We start from the raw sequence: 22,423 nt of genomic DNA, 5'->3' as shown, positions 1-22,423 counted from the left end.
ATAAGCAACGGTTTGCTGCACCCTGAAAACCTGCTTTGTAGCACTTCCTAGAAGCCGGACGGGCGACAGGCTCCCAGAAGCACTTTTGTAAGTTGAAAGGATTCCTGCTTCTTCGCCTTCAACAAAGCTGAAGGGCACAATGGGGTTCTCAGGTGACAGAGCATTAGGAATAGAACCAACTTCATGTCACTAGTGAGCAAGGATGGAGCACTCAGAAGGTGCTGGGGAGCTGCCCTCCTTAGCAGCTGCATACACAACCCAGAAAGCAGAACCAGAACGTGGGCTCTGCGTGCTAATGCAAAACTCTGCTGAGACAGACACTCAGCCCCAAATACAAGCACGGGGCAATCCTACACTCACAGTTCAAAAGCCGCGAACCTTTATAATTCTAAAATTTAAAGAATATATGCATTTGTGACCAGTTATATAGGAATGAGCAGGCAACAGCTCAATCTAGGGGAAACAAATAAATTTTTAACGTGTGAACCCAAGTCAATTTAAGCGTTTTTTTTTTTTTTTTTTTTTTGAAAAAGCAGATTTCAAATTAGTGCTTATGTGAAGGGATTTGATGGAGTGGGAAAAGACTTCCAGACAAAGGCAAGGCGGCCATTCCGTGTGGAAGGCGGATGGATGGAAACAAAGAAGGAAGTGTGTGAACTCTGCGGCAGTCGGGCTAAGCAGTGGTGAGGAGAGAGTGGCTTTTCCTGCTCACAGACAACCTCCCCGGCTCTGACTTGAGGCGCTTCCACTGTTTTGTTTAAGGCAAAGTCTGTCACTGGCCTGGAACTTTGTGTGCGCCTGCGCTAGCTGGACAGCCTGTCCCAGGGGTCCGTGTGTCCGTGTGTCCGGCATGCCCTCTAGCTGGAGCTGGGATTTGCTTTTAATGTGGGTTCTTGGTGTGCGGCTTAGCCTGTGCTCACGAACCGTGCACTCTACAGACAGAAACGTCTCTCTAACCCTCCATTGCCAGCTTTCAAAGCGTTACTGCGGCTATAATGCCACAACAGCTGAGTCCTTTAGGAACGCTTTAAATCGGAAACATCCGTAGATGTCAATTTACAAAGCATCCAGAGATGCACACGCTCTTCTGAGAGGCGGCATGCTTTGTAAGACCTTGAAGATCCCTGCACTGTACCGTTCATCGCTAAGTGGGGACCCTCGGGTTTCACATGCTGAGACTCATTGCCACAAATGGGAGGGAGAGTGAAGGAATTTAGCATGATTGCACATGTTCTGTTCCAAGCTGGACTAAACTGATGACTCATTTGTAGCCTGCGCTGAGGTTTCTGAGGGGCTCCTCGGAGCACCCTAGACACAGCCATGACAAATCACAGGAAGCCCTCTGGACAGGGGTTCACAACAGAGTTCGGTGGGAGAGCGCACACCAAAAACAGTGCCGCTGTATAGAGATGTTGGGCGTCACACACAACAGCAACCGTGCACCCGTGTACCCGTACAGGGATGCTGCGCTCCGAAGCCCGGCGCGCACTCCGTGTTGCGGCGGCAGCACTCGCAGTCTGAGTTCCAGTGGTAGCCGGCCGTGCATGCGCAGCGACGCGGGGCCGTGCGGTTGCCAGGGTCCACCGCCACCAGGGCCTTGCCTGAGGAAGAAAAGAGACAGTCAGAGACCAGCAAGGGGCAGGAGACACAAATGCACTGTCCACCTGGTGCTCTGTCCCCAACCCAGTTCCAAAGAGTCAGGCAGCTGCTTCTGGCCACCAACAGAGTGACTCACTGGGTTTGAGGAAGTCCGTCCCATACTTCCTTGTTGATAGGAAACTGCCCAACAGACCCCTCTCTTCGTAATAATTAGGGATTGCGTGGGCTCTCTAAACAGTTTTATATTAGTAGGTTTTATTATTTGGGGAAACATACAGCAGTGCGTTGTTTATTTACTTACCTTTGTAAATTCAGATGTCACACAAACTGTTAAAGAAAGTTTAGCTAGACATAAGGGTGTTTCTGGGGATGTGAATTCCTCCTGAGGTCCTGAAGGTTCTGGGGTGCTCAGGCAGGTAGACAAAGCACAGAAGCAGGCAGCAGTGCACACTTGGGCAGTAGTCTATTTGTCTCATGGTCCGGGGTGTCTCTGCCTCTGCCTCTGCCTCTGCCTCTGCCTCTGCCTCTGCCTCTCTGTCTCTCTGTCTCTGTCTCTCTGTCTCTCTCTCTCTGTCTCTCTCTCTCTCTCTGTCTCTGTCTCTCTCTCTCTCTGTCTCTCTCTCTCTGTCTCTCTCTCTCTCTCTGTCTCTCTCTCTGTGTCTCTGTCTCTGTCTCTCTCTCTCTCTCTCTCTCTCTCTCTCTCACACACACACACACACACACACACACACACAGAGAGAGAGAGAGAGAGAGAGAGAGAGAGAGAGAGAGAGAGAGAGAGAGAGAGAGAAAGCACTTTTCTTCTTACTCCAGCCTCCAACCTCTCTCAGTTTGCTGGCAGGGGGCATGTGGGAATTTAAGTATCTAGAAAGCGCATTGCACAACTCACAAACCATTCTTGTTCAGATTCACATGTCTTGGTTCACTAGCGCGTTCGCAGTCATTTGTCACATGGGTAGAACCACATAATTGGGAGTTACTCTACACTCTGAACAGCGGCCTCTGGGTTCGGGTTTCTTCCTCCCTCCCTCCCTCTGCCTCCCACCTTCAGGGCAGTGCTGGGAGTTGAACCTGGCAAACACTGCACCACTTAGCTCGGTCCCCAGCCTAAAGGAACATGCTTGTAGTCTACTCCGTGCTCTTAGGAGCAGTGAGTGGTCCAGGACTCATTAATCTGATGGTTGTGGTGACTTCATAGACTACAGATGCTGTAAGGAAAATCGATTGTACAGGTGTGCACACACGCGGGACACGATGCTCTTGCAGAGCATCTGCGTTCCATCTTTAGGACCCATGTCCTACAGCTCACTCCTGCCTGTAACTCCATCTCCTGGGGCTCTGACACCTTTTTCTGGCCATCTTGGGCACCTATAAGCACAAGTACATACCAGCCCCTAAACACATACACAGAATTAAAAATAAAATGAATCTTAAAAAAAAAACACTTTATATATGAGGAAAGATCCCATCTCATCTGGATTATCTATGTGGCCCTTAGATCTTAACTTCCAATCAGAAAAGAGACAGGGAAATCAAAACCTGTTTCTTCTTTTGCTGTCTCAAGTCATAGCCAGCTAAGAAAGAACATTCCTGTTTTTATGATTTTTAGACCGAAGCAATGAGCCCCTTGTGCCCACTGCCCAAACCTTGTTGCGCAAAGGGCAACTGTGCAGAAACACCCATGTAGCACATAAAAACACACAGGAACATGCACAAACACTACCAGGACCCTATGCAAGTGTAAGGGAATGGGGGTGGCAATATTTTAAGAACAGTCTAATGTGTTTGGTGTCCAGCTTTAGTTTTGGCAGTAGACAGAATGAATCCCTATTTCCGACAGACAGTGGTGAGTCAAGGTCATCAAAGGAAATAAGAAGGGCTGCATCAGATGCTGGTGCCCAGTTTCCACAGCACTTTCTCCAGCCTGAAGCCGGCCAGCTGCTGCAGTCAGAAATGCTTACTTCCTAGTTGTATCCAACAGGGGCACAGTCTGTAAAGACTCAGTCAGTAACTTACTTAGCACAGCACTACATAACATGTCCCACCAGGGGACAGAGAGATGGCTCAGAGGCTAAGAGGGCCAAGTCTCAGGGGGACTTGGGCTTTTTTCTGATCGGTGTGTGTGTGTGTGTGTGTGTGTGTGTGTGTGTGTGTGTGTAAGAACTGACTGTGACAGACCATAAGGATGCATGTGGTAGTGTTAGAAAACTAGTGTGTGTAACAAGTTGTAGGACTTCAGACACAGCACATTCATGACTTCATCATGGCCATGCAAATGCTCAGAAGGAAGTTGAGTGAGCCAGCCAGGATTTTTGAAAGTTGCAAGAACTTAGTGTGCCTTTTCTGTACATGCTATGCTTCTTGGGGGTGGGGGTGGGGTGGGAATTGACAGGGTGAGTTCATATGAAGCATATGGCTATTAAACAAAGAAGACAGAATCAAACACCAACTTCCGGGATTCCTAATGAAGATAGTTCTAGTCGGGCAGCACAAACCTGCAATCCTAGCACTTGTAAGGCAAAGGCAGGAAGATGGAGGCCAGGCTACACAGGAGCCTCTATTTCTCAAATAAAATCAAGAGTTATAGATGTAGCTTAGTGGTAGCATCTGCCTGGCATGTGCAGCCTTGGTATTGATACCCAGCATTGGGGGGGGGGGGGGAGATCCAGGCCACGTTTATCAGGATGAGTGCATGTGCATGCAAACATGCAAGGCTGTAGGACTTTTGGTCAAAGTAAACTAGCCATTAGCTGATACTGCATAGAGAACAAAAGGAGCCGATTATCCGTGGTGAAGGCAGAGCACAGTTTGAAAAGGGGAGGGGAAAGACCTAGCTAATATTACAAAAATAAAACCCCCAATGTTATTCAAATGAACTGTACTATGGTTGAAGGGGTTTTGCTAGACCCTAGCCAAAATAAAACAGAATTCTGTCAGCCTTCTAGATTTAATGTGCAATGTACAAGAAAAACCAGGGTAAGAGTATGAAAAATGTCACCTATGGGATGTAACTATTAAATCCACACCAGAAGGCCCGCTAGGGGACATGGTGGATGCTTTGGTCCTCAGATTAGAAAAAGGGAGAGAGAGAGAGAAAAGAACCTCTTAGGGATCCAGGACACATATTTTGATCCTGATTCCTAAGAATGAGCTGTGTTTTTAAGGAACTGAGCATGGAGATTCACCTTTGTAATATCAGCCTGTCAAGCTGAGGCGGGGTACTGCTCTGCGGTGAGTTTGAGAGCAACCTGGGCTAGGTAGTGAGTTCCAGGCCAACCTGAACTACAGAGTAAGAGCCTAGCAAAGCATTTATTATTATCATCATCATCATCACCATCATCATCATCATCATCATCATCATCTAGCTTCCCTCCCCAAAATTATTACGGTAGCTCGATGAAGCAACAAACCAACACTAAACCATACACTGTGTAATGGAAGGCTCGTAGGCCAGAAGGTCAGTCCGAGTCCTGCTTCTCATCTGTTAGTTAATCTCGGAGAAGTCACTGAACCTCAGGCCTCAATTTCTGTATCTTTAAAACGGGACAACTACAGGACTAGGGAAAGATTAAAAGACCCATCGAACACTGAGGGAACATTGTTGTCAATGGAAAGATGTGTTCACAGGTAAAGCCCTGTGCAAACATATTCTGGAACAAAAGGTGAAAAGTTTAACTCGATGCACTGGGGAAGGGGACATAAAAACAGGAGCAGAACCTCTTCAAAGGAAAAGCAGAGGGGATATGTACCATGCTTCTGTGGAGCAGAGTTAAGGAACAAAAGATGGAGAGTCCATCCCCGCACCCCCAGTGTCTCGTGTCGTGTGACAGACGCACCTGCATCACAGACTTTGTGCAGCAAGCATTTGTCTTCTTCATTCCAGGAAGCCAAGTATTCATCTGGGCCGCAGGGCAGACACACACTGTCAGAGGTAGGAGTGCATTTAGAAGACAGGTACTTCCCTTAAATTGAGAAGACAGCGTACCGATCAAAAACAGAATGACAGTAAATGTGCAAATCAAAACTAAACAACCAGAGCAGGCACCGAGCATGTGTGAGAATCTAAATTAAATGCCCAGGAACAAATGAAGAAAGAAACACTAACCTACGGGACTGGTTTGCAGGACCATTCATCCAGAAGGCCGTTCTAAGGCAGGGTAAGATGTGAGGGTACAGTACCCGGGGCCCCTGGGGCCTCTGCTGGCCTGGGTTTGTTGTAACTACTGTTGTTCCATCCTGGGTTTGCTGGTGCTACAGTTGGCCCTTAGTTTGTCAAAATAACCAACCAGCCAAGCATCTTCTGCATGCCCAAACTCCGCTGACTGAGAAGTTAGATCTCTGGAATTAAGGTGATGCCTACAGAACTTGGGGGGTTAGTTGGAATAGACCAAGAGAAGACAAGGGACAAGCTGGAGGATTGGTCTTTCCCCGCTGCTTTTCAAACTCTGCTCTGCCTTCACCATGCTAATTGGCTCCCTGTTTCTATACGCACAATCAGCTAATGGCTAGTTTCCTTTGACCTACAGGCATACACCCACACATAGTTGCATGCACTTGTACTTGGTAAAAATATTGGATCTGTGTCCTGTACATTCAAGAGCTATTTGCAGCCAAAGCATCCAAAAGACTTTAGCTACACAGTAGCCCAGCCTGCCTCTTCAATAGCAAGAGAGAGTGAGGATCTAGCAGGCTGGGTCCACAGGAGCATACAAACTTTGTACTCTCCGGCTGGTATATGGGAGAAGGTTTGAAAAGAGTTAAGCAATTCCAATTTGCTTATTCCAAAATAAGACTTCTGTGCACAGAGTTTCAAGTATCAATTGCACTTTATGTTTTTTTTTAATGTGATTTTAGGAAACCTTGCCTTCTCTGGACAAAGCAAACTGCCTTTTTTCTCAAATTGCCTTTGATTAGTAGGTGATGATGCCTATTGAGGGAGAGCATTCTGTCTTCTGAGTGGCAAATATCATTACCTCCCACTATCACCAAAGGTCTATTGATTTCTTCACTTCTTAGGGGGAAAATCTAGAAAGCCTTGAGGTTCAGGAGTACCTGGCTCACACCTGCTGCAACACCGTCCAAGATGTTCATAATGTCTTTCTTGGGTGCATGGAGGAGTGACCTGGAGAGTCACCTGAAAAGAAACGTGGCATGAGGAAGACATTATACACAGATTATTTCTAGACAGCACAAATGATGAATGGCTGGGCTGGAGGGATGGCTCAGTGGCTAGGGCTTTGCTGCCAAGGCTGGAAACATATGGTAAAAGGAAAGGACCAACTCCCAATGGCCTCCATATGAACTCAGAAACACACGATGCTAGTAGATGTAGAGGAAAATAAATTGTCAAATTGTACTCCCATAAAGCACCGAAAATACCACAAACTGCTGATACTACTGCTTCAGATCTTTCACTTTCCTAGGCTAGCCCATATCCTCTACAGATATATGAACCCAACATTTTAGCACAGCACTTGACCTGTTTAGACCCTTTAAAACTCGTCAGTGACAGGGTGATAGGGTAAATTAAAGGAAATTCTTATGTGTACAGAGACGGTTGGAAACTTCTTCATGATGAGAAAGACATTTAAGAAGTTCGCCCCACTTCTCCTGCGTCTGTGGGAACCCCACTTTTCCTGTGTCAGTGGGGATCTCCTCCATGAACTCATACAGGAATGTAATGAGCCAGTCATGTGATTAAACCAGGGGATTCACTGTTATAAGCTCCCTGCGTCGGTTAGAGGCTATTTAACACTGCTTAAAACTGTTAAAAGGTGGCAACCGCAAAGCCTTGTGGGCACTCTGAGGGGTAAGGCCAGCAGCATGTTGTCTGTGGCATCCAGCCAAGCTGTTGGCACACTCAGAACTTCTGTCACCAGGCTTCATGGCTTGAGATTCAATGTTCCCTCCATGTGCCTGGATTGACCTCATCCTCCAGATGGTGCCACTGTTTGGGGACCTTGTAGGAGGCCCCTGAAGGGTTCGCGCTCTGCTTTCCAGTCTGCTGTGGTGTGAACATCCGGTCTCACACCTCTGTCTCCATGAAGTGTCCCCCGTCCGCCACCATTAACGGAGTGATCCCTCTGAAGTCATGAGCCAGAATGACTCCTTCTTCCTTTGGGTTTCTGTGAGGCTGTGTGCTCATAGCAAAGTGAATGTAACTGATAGATGCTCCAAAATAGTGCGATTCTAATATACAATACAAAATGGCCATGTCCCCTCTCATCTCCTTCAACTTCCTCGGTGTGAAAAGAAGAAGGCAACAACAAACACAGGGACAAGTAGTTGTGTTAGAAGGAACACAGGAAACCGAATAGTCAGAGCCCCCCATTGCATGCACAGCACATGTCACGCCCCCTAGCTGCTCCAGATAACAAGGCACAGGACCCTCCCCATGGAGCTTAGAGTTAAATGATAAATATGTACTTGGGCAGATGCTACGGAGGCAGATGAGCCTGACCTTAGCCAAAGGAGACCACGGACGTTCTCAGCACCTAGTGGGTGAGATCAGCTCTGTAGGACATGGACAACAGCCCCACGAGGACATAGAAACGGGCAACTGGAGGGAGACGGGGCAGCAACAACTATGTAAACAAAGCCATCAGTTCAAATAGACACAGGGAGGGGCAATATGAGGTCAGTCTATGGATGGAGCTCAGTGTTAGCGAAGAAGCGGGAGACAAGCCTGCCATATGCAATAGTGGCGTAACCGCTCTAAAAGTGGCAATCACTGTCTGGTTGCATTAGAAGCTTGCTGAATACCGGAGATGCTCATGCCTTATTCTGTAAACTTGGTCAAGAGCTAGAAACTAGAAAGATTATAGGCTCTAGAGGAGAATCCATAACTTTTGTTCTGTTAAATGGACATGTGGTCAAACTGCCTTTCTAAACACTCACTTTAACACCCAGAGATTAGCACTGCCCTCAGCCTCCGTCAGAGAAGCTTCTTACGGCATCAGGCGACAGCTAACGAAGAGGCTCATCACTGCTCCCGTACTAAGACTAAGGGACAGTGGAGAGCTCAGCCCTAAATGGGACATCTATATCACCCCTTCCAAGGGGGACAGGGATATGCAAGAGCCAGAGAATGAGGAGGTGTGCTGCAAAAGATGTCTTCTCTCATGACGTGGCCATCCCATTCATGAACTCACTGTAGTGGTGTTACCACACAAGACCTGCACAGGACTGGGCCTGGCAAAGGTTCATCGAGGAAAGCAGATGGGTTCGTGAGCCCCCTCCCCCTCCCATTACGTGGCTAGTGAAGGAGAGTCGCTTTCTTGAACGGTGTAGCCACTGATAAGCTGCCCATGGTCCAGTATGTTACTTCCCTCCTATACCCATACAAGCAAATGTAAGTAAACTTGGTGGGTCACATACACAAAAAGCACATGAAAGTAGGCTGGGCCCTTGTTAAAGGAAGGAAGTGTTCCGTGTGGGAGGGAGTAGGATAATTGAAGGGTGAAAATGACTGAAATCCATTATATACATGCTGGCAAAGAATATTTAAAAAGAAAAATGGGAGATGATAGCAAAAATAGTTATCCTTGGTCAATGCCAAAATCAAAGAGTTTCTCTGCCCATTAGCCAGCTTGGATGAAAAACATAGAGGTAATAGGACTTGGAGAAGTCCACTTATCTTTTTGTTTTGTTTTCAAGACAGGGTTTCTCTGTGTAGCTTTGGCTGTCCTAGACTTGCTTTGTAGACCAGGCTGGCCTTAAACTTACAGAGATCCCCCTGCCTCTACCTCCCTGAGTGCTGGGATGACAGGTATGTGCCACCATGCTTTGTGAAGCCACTTATCTTAATGCCTCAATTATGAAAAGGCTTCTATAAAGAAAACATCAAGGGTTGGAGAGATGGCTCAGCACTTAAGAGCACTAGCTGATCTTCCAGAGGTCCTGAGTTCAATTCCCAGCACCCACATGGTGACTCACAACCATCTTACAATGGGATCTAATGACATCTTCTGGTATGCAGGTGTACATGAAGATAGAACATCTGTATACATAAAATCAAAAAATCTTAAAAAGAAAAGAAGGAAAACATCAGCCCAGAGACCAACTGAGTGGAATGTGGGAAGGGTCTCTCTGACCTCACTCTGGCCTGACAAGTAAGATCAGAGAAGACAGTAACTAGGGGCCTGGAAGGGCTGGAGTGGGAGGGTTGTGCTTGGACTTGCTTCTTGGATCTGGCTAACACTCTCCTAGATGGAAGGTTACATGAACTGGGCATTTCCTGTACAGTCACCTGGTGATGGGGCCTTCAGACATCACAGCCCAGTAGATCTTCGTAAGAACAGCTGAGAAGAGGCAATATTCTTCCTTGGCCCCTCTTCTCTTAACAGGATTCCATTTCCCTGCATGGAGCTGGGACTCTTTTCTTGGTCTCAGTGGCTCTCATAAGAGGGACACACAGAGGCAAATGGCAAAACTGGATGTGGTTGATGCAGACTTCATCTGACAGGATCTGTCTGAGCCTAAGGATGTGAACACTTGTACACACTGATGACAAGGATAGATGTGTGGGCAGGCTGCACTTCAGATGACAAATGTTATCAATTGCGTCTGACCCATTAAGAAAACAGCAACGGTGTGTGTCAGATAAGCACACACTTTGCCTGGGTGACACTCACAGGAAGGTGCTTTTTAGGGGAATTTGACAGAAAAGCTGAAGCAAATAGCTCAAGAGCATTGTTGATGGTCTTGCCTGTGGCTGGACTCCACGCCCAGTCTACTGAGCATCATCAAAGTAAGTTCGTAGAGCATGTGCTTTCACATCTAAGCTGTGACTCTGATTCCCTCAGCATCCAGGTCCATGTCTAGCTCAGTATTTACACACACACACACACACACACAGAGAGAGAGAGAAAGAGAGGGGAGGAGGCTTTCCAAAGCTTCAAACTCATTTCCCTCTCCCAAGCATTTGCCTTTTTATAGCTTTATACCCACATGCATTTTCTCACAAAAATGAGATATTATATAATTTACACATCATACATATGAACTTCTAAAGATGTCAGACATGATTTTAGTATATCCCACAGGCATATAGGCATCACTGCTGTCTAATCCTCGAAAATGTTTTTCCTCTGTAGCCCTAGGTGGCCTGGAACTTGCAATATTGATCAGGCTGGCCTTTAATTCACAGGGATCTTCCTGCCTCTTCCTCTTGAATATTAGGATTAAAGGAATGCACTACTTCACCCAGCTAACCCTGACACAGTTTTGCTTTTTTATTAGTGTGTGTGTGTATGTGTGTGTGTGTGTGTGTGTGTGTGTGTGTGTGTGTGTGTTTAGGAATAGGTGTCTTCCAGTTAAACACTTGGGTCACTAATCTCCTGCCCTGACACCATCATCTTAGCACTGGCTGCACTGCCCACCGGCAGTGGGCACTCAGGACCCCTGCCAGCAGCATCCCTATGCTTCCCTCCACATGTGCAGAACTGGGGCAGCACACAAGTACTCCTGGTAGTATTATGATTGGTTGTCATGCTACTGAAGTCATAGCTTGATAAGATCAGTTTCCTGCTGAAGTGTGACTTGAGGAGGCCCCCAGGGAATGACAGGCAACTGGCTGCTGATGTTAACAGCTCAACACATAAGGAAGGTGCAATGATGGGCCTTGGGAAGCAAATTTTTCTGGATGACTGGGTTGAGAAGCCCACATTCTGGTTCCCGAGGGCTCCTATGTTCATTTTTAGTGTGTTCTGTTTCCTTCTAAAAACCCTAGAGTTGGAGCTTTACGAGCACAGTTGCCTTCATGACAAAGATCAAGCCCAGGGCCATTTTAAAAGCCTGTTTCTTGAGGAGGGCTGCAGTCCTGTGTGAGATGCAAATGAAGCAACACCTCACATGCTTTGGTAGAGGTCTCCTCCCACTTCTGCCCTGAACTCACTTTCTCCTTCCCACTCACAGCCAGTGTTACCTTTGTTTGTGAGTCTTGAGCACATCCTTCTGAAACTCACAAACTGTGACCCATTTGAGAACCTGAGACACTCAGGATCAGTGCCTTAGGGACCACATCTGTTTGCAGTGGGTTGTATTAGGGGTAGTTGGGGAAATACAAATTTTCTAAGAACTTGTTATTCTTAGAAAACAAAAACACCCACCCACCAGGCAGTGTATTGCGAGGGCCCTACTACAATTTAATCAATAAGCTAGAAATTTCTCTTTGCTTGAGACAATAAATATCTACTAATCGCCTTAAAAATACTTCTCCTGACTTCACAAGGAATATCAGAGTGTGAATTCAGCCAACAGCTCTGCACAGGCGCCTCAGGGGCAGGCTGGTATACTGCTCCTCGGCTTTCCTAGCTCACTGCCAGGCGTCTTCTCTTGCTTTGTGTGTTTTTGTTTCAAAGCAGATAGGCTGGTGTTTGGCTTAACAACTGACAGAATTTTCGAGAAGAAATATTTCCCAGCCTTTGTAAGGCTTGGGAAGAGATAATAAATTATAATTAAGTTAAAGTTTCTGGAGGCCACAAGGTGGCTTGGTTTGTTGCCAAGTCTGACAATTTGAGTTTGATTCCCAGGAAAGAAAACCAACTCCTGCAAGTTGTCCTCTGACACACACACACACACACACACACACACACACACACACACGGAAGCATATAAACACGTTTTATAAATCAGTGTAGATTTATGGCCCTCTGCAATAAAGCCATAGTTGAAGAAATGTGCTTCTGTCACAGAGCAGGAGACCTGTGCATAGCCCTGCAGGAGGGCTGTCTTAAACGTCTATTTTTTCAAGCTGTTAACCGGCCCAACTGTAGAGAATGTCGTTATGGGTATTAAAGTTGCTTTCTTGCTCCAGTGAAAATTCATACTGGCATAGAAAACTGCAGAAGGAGGCTTGACCCTCTCTGTCAGGTCAGCAGTAAAAAATTTCACCAAGGAGAAATGGGGGGGGGGGGCAGGCATAGATTGTACTTTATAAAAGCTATCCATCTATGACTGTATTTGAGAATTTGACCATGATTTCAGAAAGTATGGCATCAGGTTTCTACGTGGTATGGTAGAACTAAACCATGTGGAATGTTTTGTTTTAAAAAAGAAACTCTTAAGTGAGAAAGTAGCACTTTGCATCACAATCCTGACTTCGGAGGGAAAATCCTTCCAGAGGCTAGTGGGCTTCTATGCCTAGATTCAACCCAAAAGTGGAAGAAGAAAACTGCCACAAAATTATACTCTGACCTCCATGGCTAAGCAATGTACCCTCCATATAAGCACACAAAAATAGTAAATAAAACTGTTTAAAAATCCTCCTTAGGCACTATTGGGACTGAGCCTACCCAGAATAGAAGGAAAGCCAGTCTCTAGTGACTATTCTCAAACAACTGGAGGATCTCTTACTAGAAATGGCTCACTCTGAGAAAGTACCTTCTCTGAACCACCTGTCTCTGCAAGTAAACAAAGCTACCTGAGTCAGCATTGAAGAGCCAATAACCCACAGACAAATGCTTTCATTTCTCCTTTCCCCTTTGTTGTGTCTTTGTTTGAGACAGTCTCCCTTTAGCCCTGACTGCTAGATCTCAAACCCAGGGCAAAAGGCTAACTGAAGTGGCCATTAACACAGCAAAACAGACCTTCTCCCAGGAGCCCTCAGTGCCTGCTGGTTACAGGATTTGGCTGGTGATGCACACTGCCTACCCTAAATTTCTCCACCCTTCTCCCAGCTGCCCTTTCCTGTATAATCCAGTCATTTCAGTTACCTGGTTCTTTTCATCTATTTGTGGCTTGGATGTCCCCTCCCCATGCTCCTCACATGGCCGGCTCAGCGTCATGTCCACTCTGGACTCCCCCAGATGTCCCTGCCTCTGGCCATGCTCCCCTTTCTATCTACAGCAAACCTCCCCCTCCTCCGCCATACCTAGGAGCAGTCACGTCTTTCTTTTGTGTTTCTTTCTGCCCTTTACTTTATTTCTTTTTTTCGGTCATAGACCAGGCTGGCCTAGCACTCACAGAGCTGGGCCTGCCTCTGCTTCCCAAGTGATGAGATTAAAAATGAACTGGCTATTCTCAGTCCTCAGTTCTATTTTTTTTTTCCTTCATCAGCTAAGGAGACAGCCAGGGAGTTCTATTGATGAGCCAGCACACAGCTCCTCCACCTGAGACCAGGTGGCCTTTCAGCTTTGCCTTCTTAGCGGCTTCCTCCGGCAGTTTCCACTGCCTGCCTCTATTTCATGGAGATGTTGGGTTTGCTGTTGCTGTGCTCTTTGCACTGGTAGGGATGGAGCCCAGCCTCTGGAAGGCCAGACAGGTGCTCCTCAATGGGCCACGCCCAGCCTTGCCTCGCTCTTCTCCATCAGGGAGTCACATGTCTGTGTGTGGAAGGGTTACATCCCACCGTCATATTTCCTGGTTAAATGTTCTTAAAAGGAAATGGAAATGACTCTGGGGCCTTTGTAGCCAGAAGTCAGATAGGGTCATTTTTTTCTAGGGAAAAAAAAAATTAAACACTAATGGACATCAAATCTGACAGGGTGATCTGTAGAAACTGTGACTGGAGAACACAAATGGAGCCAGGGGTATGGTGACAGAGGCCTGTCTTGTCACTTGGAACGGGCTTCCAATTCGGTCTGGACAGAACAACGGCCGGTGTTACATTTCTATAATTTGATAATCAAAAAGCCAAAACGTAAGACACTCTAAATGTGCAGTGCACTGCTGATAACTCTGTCCGTCTTGCTGCCCTGAGAGTCAGGTGCAGCACCGTGACAAGGACTCTGTGCAAGCAAGTGGCAGCAGCCCAGACCCAGCCCTTTCCGGGAGACGCTGGGAGCAGGATTGCTCAACAGTCATCCTTTTGAGCCTGATTGCCAAAGAAGGACGCTTCCTTGCACACCTGAACACAATTAGTTGGTATAAATTCCCTCCACCCACTCATTCACTCGGAGGACAAAGGGAAAGGCATGTCACCAGATGGGGAAGAACTGTCCTGAAGGCTGGAGAGTGCCCCTGCGTGCACTCTAACATGGTTCCAGAAGACAAGGGCCATAGAACACAGGGTTTCAGAAGCACAACCAGGGTAAAGATTTCCTGCTTTACAAAGTGTGATTACAGGTCAAGAGGTGCTACTTCATGGGGCTGGGCTGGGATGCGCCTCCCGAGGTCCCCGAGAGAGGCTCGAGTCACTTCTGCAGTTCTGTGTCTGGGGTTCGGTTGTGTGAAAGGACTTGGGTGACAAGAGTTTACCCAGTGCAGCTGCTGACAGAGCTGCTGCTAGATTCTATCTGCCCTTACTCTTGGTAAATAGGACATTGATCAAGTTGTGACCCGATGCCTGTCTAGACAGTCTCACTTTTTTTTTTCTGAGACAAGGTTTCTCTATGTTATCTTAGCTGAGCTAGACTCATTTTGTAGACCAGGCTGGCCTCAAACTCACAGCCATCTGCCTGCCTCTGCCTCCTGAGTGCTGAGATTAAAGGCATGTGCCACCACGCCCAGCAACATTCTCACTTTTAGAAACCTTTTAAGTGCATTTTTCAGTCTTACAGATATGGACAAAACAGAAGACCCACTTTGCTTTTGTACAAACAAAATCTGCCCTTCACATTTCTAAGGAGCACTGAAGAGGCACCCATGGAAACTATACCATGAACCTAGGGCACAGTGAGAACAGCAAAGCATGTGGAGAGCACTGGTGTACCCCAATGTGTCACTCTTCAGGTGTTCACACACACACACCCAGCCCTGGAGACCACTAAGTCACAGAAGCTTTTGGAAACTTGGAGCCTCAAGTTGTACCAACCTGGTACAAGAGCAAAACCACAAAAGAAGTGGGTTCAGAAAGAGACAGTGTGAGGGCTGGGGACGTGGCACCGTGGTGGCAGGACAGTAGGCCAGCACAGCAAAGCTCTGGCTTCCATCTACAGTACTACAAACCCCCAAAATATATAGAGTTCAACAGCTCCCTGAGTGTTCAAAAATATGACCCATTTTAAATAAATACATTTTTATATACAGTTCTTGAATGAAAATCTCCTACCCAAGTGTGACTCACATATTTCTGCTAAATACAGCATAAAAAGATAAGTTTAGTTTGTTTGAGAAGATAATAAAGAGAATCATGACCCCCCCACACAAACCCTATAATTACCCTGATCCTAAATTATTTAGGCATTCCAAAATGTCTTTGATGAATGTGTGTGCAGGACTGACCTTCAAGACTTGAGCTTGAAGGCCTTCGTGCCAGCTGGGCAGCTCCTACTGTTGGCATTGCCGATTACAAGGATGAACTGATTTCTCCCTATATACACACTATTCTGGTAGAAGGTTTGGACAATTGTTTATATATTATCTCCACAAGTAATAGAAAAAAGACCATTTTGCTGTTGTTGCTTTGATTTTTGTTTTGTTTTGTTTTGTTTTGTTTTGTCCATTTGTTTTTAGTGTTTGAGTTTGGGCTAGTCTAGGTTTAACAAGACATCATCCTCTCTTCTAAAAATCTGTTACCATCACACATCACAACTGTGCTGAGCTCCTAGTGCTGGCTAGACGCATGACTAAGTAGCAGGTCTGTCTATGATCTCTTGAGGCTTTTAGTAACAGGTAGACACTGACACAAGGGAGGAAAGAAAACTAGTGCAGAGTCCCCCACAGCAGCCAAGCACTGGCAAGACTCACTAAGCTCAATGCCCAAGTTCAATTCCAACCAAGAGTGCAAGGAAAGGAGGGGAGGCTTGGTCCAGGCACCTGGGAGTCCAAACCCTCCCTGGGTATGTATTGCTAGAGCGTGGAGGTGGGGGTGGGGAGCTGATGGAGAAGGACTCACAGAAGGACCCACACCTGGGAAGGGAAGGAGGAAGGGCTGGGTCAGAGGGAAGAAGTGGAAAGAAAGGTAGAGCGTGATGTGGCTCACGAAGACAAACGCAGGGCTTGGCCTGGACCTAGCAAGAGCTCTCATGCAGGGAGGAGAAGGCACAGGATTCTCGGCCTTCCAGGCAAGGGCAGCAAAGGCGATACAGCAGAGAGGGAGAGTCTTTTCTTTTGAGTAACTACATGAATCGCATTATAAAGACTGCTGAGACACTAAAGGCAACAAGAAGATGGCAGCCCTTCTGGACAAGGTGAGAACTAAGATGCTGAGCTCCAGCAGAGAGGACTGGAGTGCAAAGGCTGGCAGAGCAAACATCTCAACAGTGATGGTCGGAATGTCCCATTATGATGCGCAGGAGTTGGCCCTTTATGCTTGTCCTTCCTTTGGCATTTTAACACCTTGTGTGTAATTTACAGTACAGTGTATATTATGAAGCATCCCGAGCTGCTGCTTGACCTAAGAATCCCTACAAAATCATGCAAACTGAGAATCTCGAATCTTCTCGTTCAGTTTAACAACATCCATGAAACTGCCCAGACCACCAAGGACATAGATACTGGAAAAGCCACCAATTGTCTGCAAGATGTGGCTTTTAAAAAGCAATGCGAGCCTTTTGGGTGAGATATGGTATATACACCAGGTGCGATCAGGCCAAACAGTGGGGTTGGGCACAGGTTGGTGGCCTAAAGAGAGTGCTGAATTTTTGCTGCACATGCTTAAGAACACGGAGAATTATGCTGAAAAGGTTTAAACGTAGATTCTCCAGTCATTGAGTGTAGGTGATCAAGGCATCTGAGATGCACCAAGGAACTTACAGAGCTCACGGCTGCACTAAGCTGTGCATGAGCCCCCGAGGAAACACTGAAGTGATCCTCACTGAAAAGGAACAAATGTTCCGCAGCCATTAGAGGAGGCTGCACACAACAAACAAATACCCCAGAGGAACGGCAACAACAAAAACTTATGGCTTATGAATAAAGGAAGCATAAAGTAAATGCATATAAAGGTTTTCAAAAAGTGTTATTATGGTGAAATAAAAATTTTAATTGCCATTTTAACCATTTGAAGTGCACATTGTCACTAATTATAATCCCAAGAGTGTGCAACAATAGCTTGCCTTTTTCCCAATAGCTTGGGAACATTCTCATCTTCCCAAACAGAACCAGCATAACCATAAAGTAATACTTCCTCAGTCCTCTTCCACCTACCTCGGATCATCTGGCTGACCTCCATGTAAGTGGAAACATACCATGTTTGTTCTTTGGCGTCTGGCTTGTGTCATTCAGCATACTGCCAAGGCTGTATATGATACCATGTAGCATACATCATATCATGTATGTAACTTCATTTATGCGACTAAATAATATTCTACTGTAAGGATATGCCACATTCTGCTGACTCACCCATCTGTTGATGTATATTTGGGCCTTTTCTGCCTTTTGACTACAGTCAGCAATGTTTTAAAGAACAAAGGCACACAAGCATAGTTCATTGTGTTTTAAATCTTTTGGGAGTATAGCTGGAAATCACATGATAATTCTAGGTTTAGGTTTCTGAAGAGTTCCCATAGGAACCGTGCCATTTCACATCACACCAGCAAAGGGTTCCAGTTTCCCGATATCTTCACTGACTTGTTTTGTTATTTTCATATATTGTTTTATAAGAGCCATCCATATGGGTACTGTTCTAGTTGCTTTCTGTTGCTGGGATAAACGCCATGACCAAAATCAATGTGTGAGGGGTGTGGTCAAGAGGGTTAATTTCAGCTTATAACTCCTAATGTCGGAGTGAGTCTACCATCAAGAGAAGTCAAAGTAGGAACTCAAAGCAGAAGCACGCAGGCAAAGGTCACAGATGAATGCTGCTTGCTGCCTTGTTCTCTGGCTCACTGTGAAGTGTAGGCACAGCTAATTATTTTTATGTAGCCCAGGATTCTCAGCTTGGAGATGGTGCCACCCGCAGTGGCATTAATCACCAAGCAAGACACACCCGCAGGTTCTCCTTCCCAGGTAACTCCAGGTTACATAACATTGAAAATAAAACTAACCAGCGCCATGCACCCTTGTCAGCTTCTCACGCATACACATCACTGTGAAACCATACTCTTTCCTTTTATGGCCCCAAGACCTCATGTTGATATAATACAAAATGCAGTACAACTTTAAAAGTCCCACTGTCTCTAAAAAAATTTTTCAACATTTTAAAAACTCTAAAGTCTCTTTGAGAATTTAAAGTCTTTCAGTTTAACAACAATAACAAAAAATAATTGCATACCTTCATATTCCAAAATGGAAAAGGCAAGTCATAAAAACAATCAGTTTTAAACAAAACCACTGTGTAAATCAAAATTTCAACATCTTGAACTCACTCGTGATCTTCTGTGCTCCCAAGGGCAGATGCCTCAGTTCTCTAGCTCTTCCGGCTGCTACATTCATAGCTTGACTCGTAGGCTCAGCTCAGCTCTACTCCTTCTACCATCCTTGGCAGAAACCCACGGTCTTGGCATCTCCAATATCCTAGGGTCTCTGTGGTAACTGCTGCACCTTCTCCAAGGGCCTCCACTCGCCTCTCTTGAGGGACTCTCCATCAGGAATGTGTGTTATTGCTTTCAGACCACACTAGCTGTTACCATCACCCTGCACATCACAGGCATGTCATGATGGTTTCTTTACCAGGCAGGACTCACAGCATTCGTGTTCTGGTTCGAAGGTGATTGGTTCCTGTCAAAACCCATGTGTGGCTTAATTCTACAATATAACTCCCTTGTGGGAAGAGGGTGAGGGTGAGTCATGACATGTTCCCTAGGTGGTTTGGGTCTTATGGGAGCAGATTAGCTCTCAAGAGATGGTTACTACAAAAGCAAAGTCTGACCTCTTGTGGGTCTCTTGCTTCCTTTCTTGCTGTAGGGCCTCCTCTGAACTCACTTGATACTGTTTTTGAGTACTCCCCGGCTATGGGATGCCATCTGTCTACATTGCTGGGATACAGATGGGTGGGGGCAGGGCACTTGTCATGCTAGCTAGACTTTCTAGCTTCCAAAACTATGAACCAAGTGCATCTTTTCCCATATAAGGTTCCCAGCCTCAATCATTTGCTTGGAGCAACATAAAATAGACTAAGACAATTTGCCATGAAGTTTTAAAATATTACTGCTAACCATGACAAAACACACACAGCACAAAATCTTCTCTCTCTCCTATGTTGCCAAAATGTTTTCATGAAATATACATCATTCACAAAAAATATTTCATAAAGGTCACATTTTAATTTAAAAAATAAATACTGACGAAGAGTTACTGTAGCCTATCAAAGGTCTTAACATAGTGTGGTGGCTTGAATGAGGCTCATACATCTAAATGCTTGGTTCCCAGTGGGAGGAACTGTTTGGGGAGGATTAGGAGGTGTGGCCTTATTGAGGAGGTGTCAGTAGGGATGGGCTTTGGGATTCAATTCGGCTCTTTCTCTCAATGCCTCATGGTGGTTGTCTCATGGTGTGAGCTCTCAGCTACTTCTTCAGCACCATGCCTGTCTGCCTGCTGCCATGCATCCCGCCATGATGGTCATGGACCCACAGTCTAGAACTATAAGCAAGCCCTTAATTAAATGTTTTCCTATTTAAGTTATGTTGGTCATGGCGCAGGAGGAGAACAGTGACTAAGACACACAGTCACCATTTTGCTAACCCATTGACTTCATAAATTACTTCGAAAGCTGTTTTTTATGGGCCCATCAGCATCTTTACCCTGGACCACTCTGACTCCAGATGTGCATCTTTAAAGATAAAGAGTGGCAGGGCCTTATCAAAGGTTGTTAATTTTGCTCCACCTTCTTTTTTTTTTTTTTTACAATATTTTTATTTAATTTTTAATTTATGTGCATTGGTGTGAAGGTGTCAGATCTTGGTGTTACAGACAGTTGTGAGCTGCCATGTGGGTGCTGGGAATTGAACCCAGGACCTTTGGAAGAGCAGACAGTGCTCTTAACCACTGAGCCAACTCTCTAGCCCCCCACCTTCTTTCTTATACTCTTTACAGTGCCTTTATTATCTCTGCTCCTTGAAAATAAAGTAAGTGACCCAAGGGAAACACGAAGGAGTCCTTGTAGGTCAAAAATCTCATGCAAGTTTTTCTGTTTTCCAGAGAGACAAAGAGTGAAAGGTTCGCAGCTGTGGGATACTTGAAAAGACAGTTCAAGGAAGGTCTGTTTTCTCAGTGGTGATCAGGAGTCTGGACTTGTGTTTCACTCCACTTGATTCCCACAGCTCTGTGAACGCTCCTTTATCCTCTCAGTGTGACAGACTGCCTTTTCTTTCCTTTGCCATTCTTTTCATTCCTTTCTTTACTATTTTATATTAAATGAAGACTTTTTTCCTGTGTGGTAAAAATCAATGACTTCTATGCTTGGCTTCCAGGAGCTCACTGGCCCACTGACGTCCAGGACATTTCTATGCTTTGTTCCCATTCTAGGGATGTCTCAAGTTGCTACAGTCTTGGACAATCAAAGGGGCCCAGGCAGGGACTGCAGGACTTGTCTGCCACTGCTGCTGCTGCACCTGCTGGCCTTAAGGTGAGACTCAGATCTCCTCCAGTGTGTGGAGGGTCACATGAAAAGCATGAAGCTGAAGATTCTGACCCGGTAGCTTTGGAGGAGAACCGAGACAGCATTTCTACATGGAGGGTCTGTCTGAATGGCCAGTCAGGGTGACTGCAGAGACCAGGCTGGAGGCCAGCCTCTCCAGACCGCCAGCCTTGCCCACCCGCTCAGCCCTGCCTCTAGGCACTCCATGCAGTTCCTCTCAGCAGCCTGGCCCAGGATCTTTGATCTAGAACACAGTCTGGCCTCTTGCAACTGTATGGCCTTTCTCAAACTTTTTTCATGCCAGCTTCTAAACTGAGGTGTGGGATTGCTCAACTTGATCATTTTGTTTAACTTGGCTCTCGCTGCACCTGGCTGGTTATATGCCAGGGCTGGGTGGTCTTGCCACTGGGGTTTCTCCTGCTCTAGCTCCTTTGATATTTCACCATTGCTTTTCATTAGTGTACCTGGTGAACTATAAGCTTGGACTATGCCCTCTGTACTCCATTTCCTCTGAAGCCAGTAAGATAACCCCTAAGTATTTTCACTGGGTCACTCCATCCCACCACAGGTCCCTGAAACATGAAACATGTGTCTGTTGATAGAAAGGACCAAACAAACATCCATGTGACACAGTGGTTCTCAGCCCTCCTAATGCTGCGACCCTTTAATACAGTTCCTCATGTAGTAGTGGCCCCAACCATAAAATGATTTCCATTGCTATTTCATAACTGTGACTTTCCTGCTGTTATGAATTGTAATATAAATATATGATATGTGAGCCCCCTGAAAGGGTCATTCAGCGCCCCAAAGGCATCTCACAGGTTAAGAACCACAGAGGTAATAGATGCTGAGACTCTTCTACTACACTTGGATGCAGGCGTTCTTTATATTGAACAGAACTAAGAACAAATTGGCCCTTATTAAAGACCTACTGTGTGTCAGGCGCTATATTAAAGACAGGTTTCCTTATTCTTTTGCATCTTCACAAGTAAGATGCAGCAACCTGCTTAGATGGTTTGTAATTCCTGCATTAGACGGCGCTCAACTCCCCAATTCATGAACTCCCCAAAGGCTCACGGTGAGCTCATGCCTTTCCATTACAGAAAACCCTAACCACGTCCTACCTGCTCTGAATCGAGTTTACATTCCAAGCATGAACTTGGAAAGACTCATCAATTTGGGGCATAGCTACCCTGGGGGAAAGAAGCTGCAAAATTCGGTTTAGCAATCTCTTCCAGGGCCTCAGCCTCTTCTGTAATAGGGATAGCACACAGAGCTGGGTGACACAGTACACAAGCCCTTTTGTGCTTGTCATATGGGCCAGGAAACAGAGAACTGGCCCCTGGCTCAGCTTATGAACTGTTCCACACACACTTACTCTTAGCACAGAGGATCTGGGTTTCCCTCCGCCAAGAGTCCAGGTCT

General features: G+C 46.0%; 1 protein-coding gene across 1 annotated transcript in view; it reads right to left on the bottom strand.

Moving 5' to 3' along the window:
• TNFRSF11A (TNF receptor superfamily member 11a) overlaps positions 1 to 22,423 on the bottom strand; it is a 60,098-nt gene that overhangs the window by 24,689 nt on the left and 12,986 nt on the right. The window contains exons 2-4 of the mRNA XM_084774264.1: positions 6,652 to 6,733; positions 5,436 to 5,561; positions 1,458 to 1,601 (exon numbers count right to left, since the gene is read on the bottom strand). Of these exons, the coding sequence (XP_084630390.1) occupies positions 1,458 to 1,601; positions 5,436 to 5,561; positions 6,652 to 6,733 (352 nt within the window). The remainder of the gene's footprint in view (positions 1 to 1,457; positions 1,602 to 5,435; positions 5,562 to 6,651; positions 6,734 to 22,423) is intronic.

Source organism: Acomys minous (assembly GCF_964271855.1).
Source record: "Acomys minous genome assembly, chromosome: 1".
Classification (NCBI taxonomy): domain Eukaryota; kingdom Metazoa; phylum Chordata; class Mammalia; order Rodentia; family Muridae; genus Acomys; species Acomys minous.
This window is presented reverse-complemented; position numbering and strand designations above follow the sequence as displayed.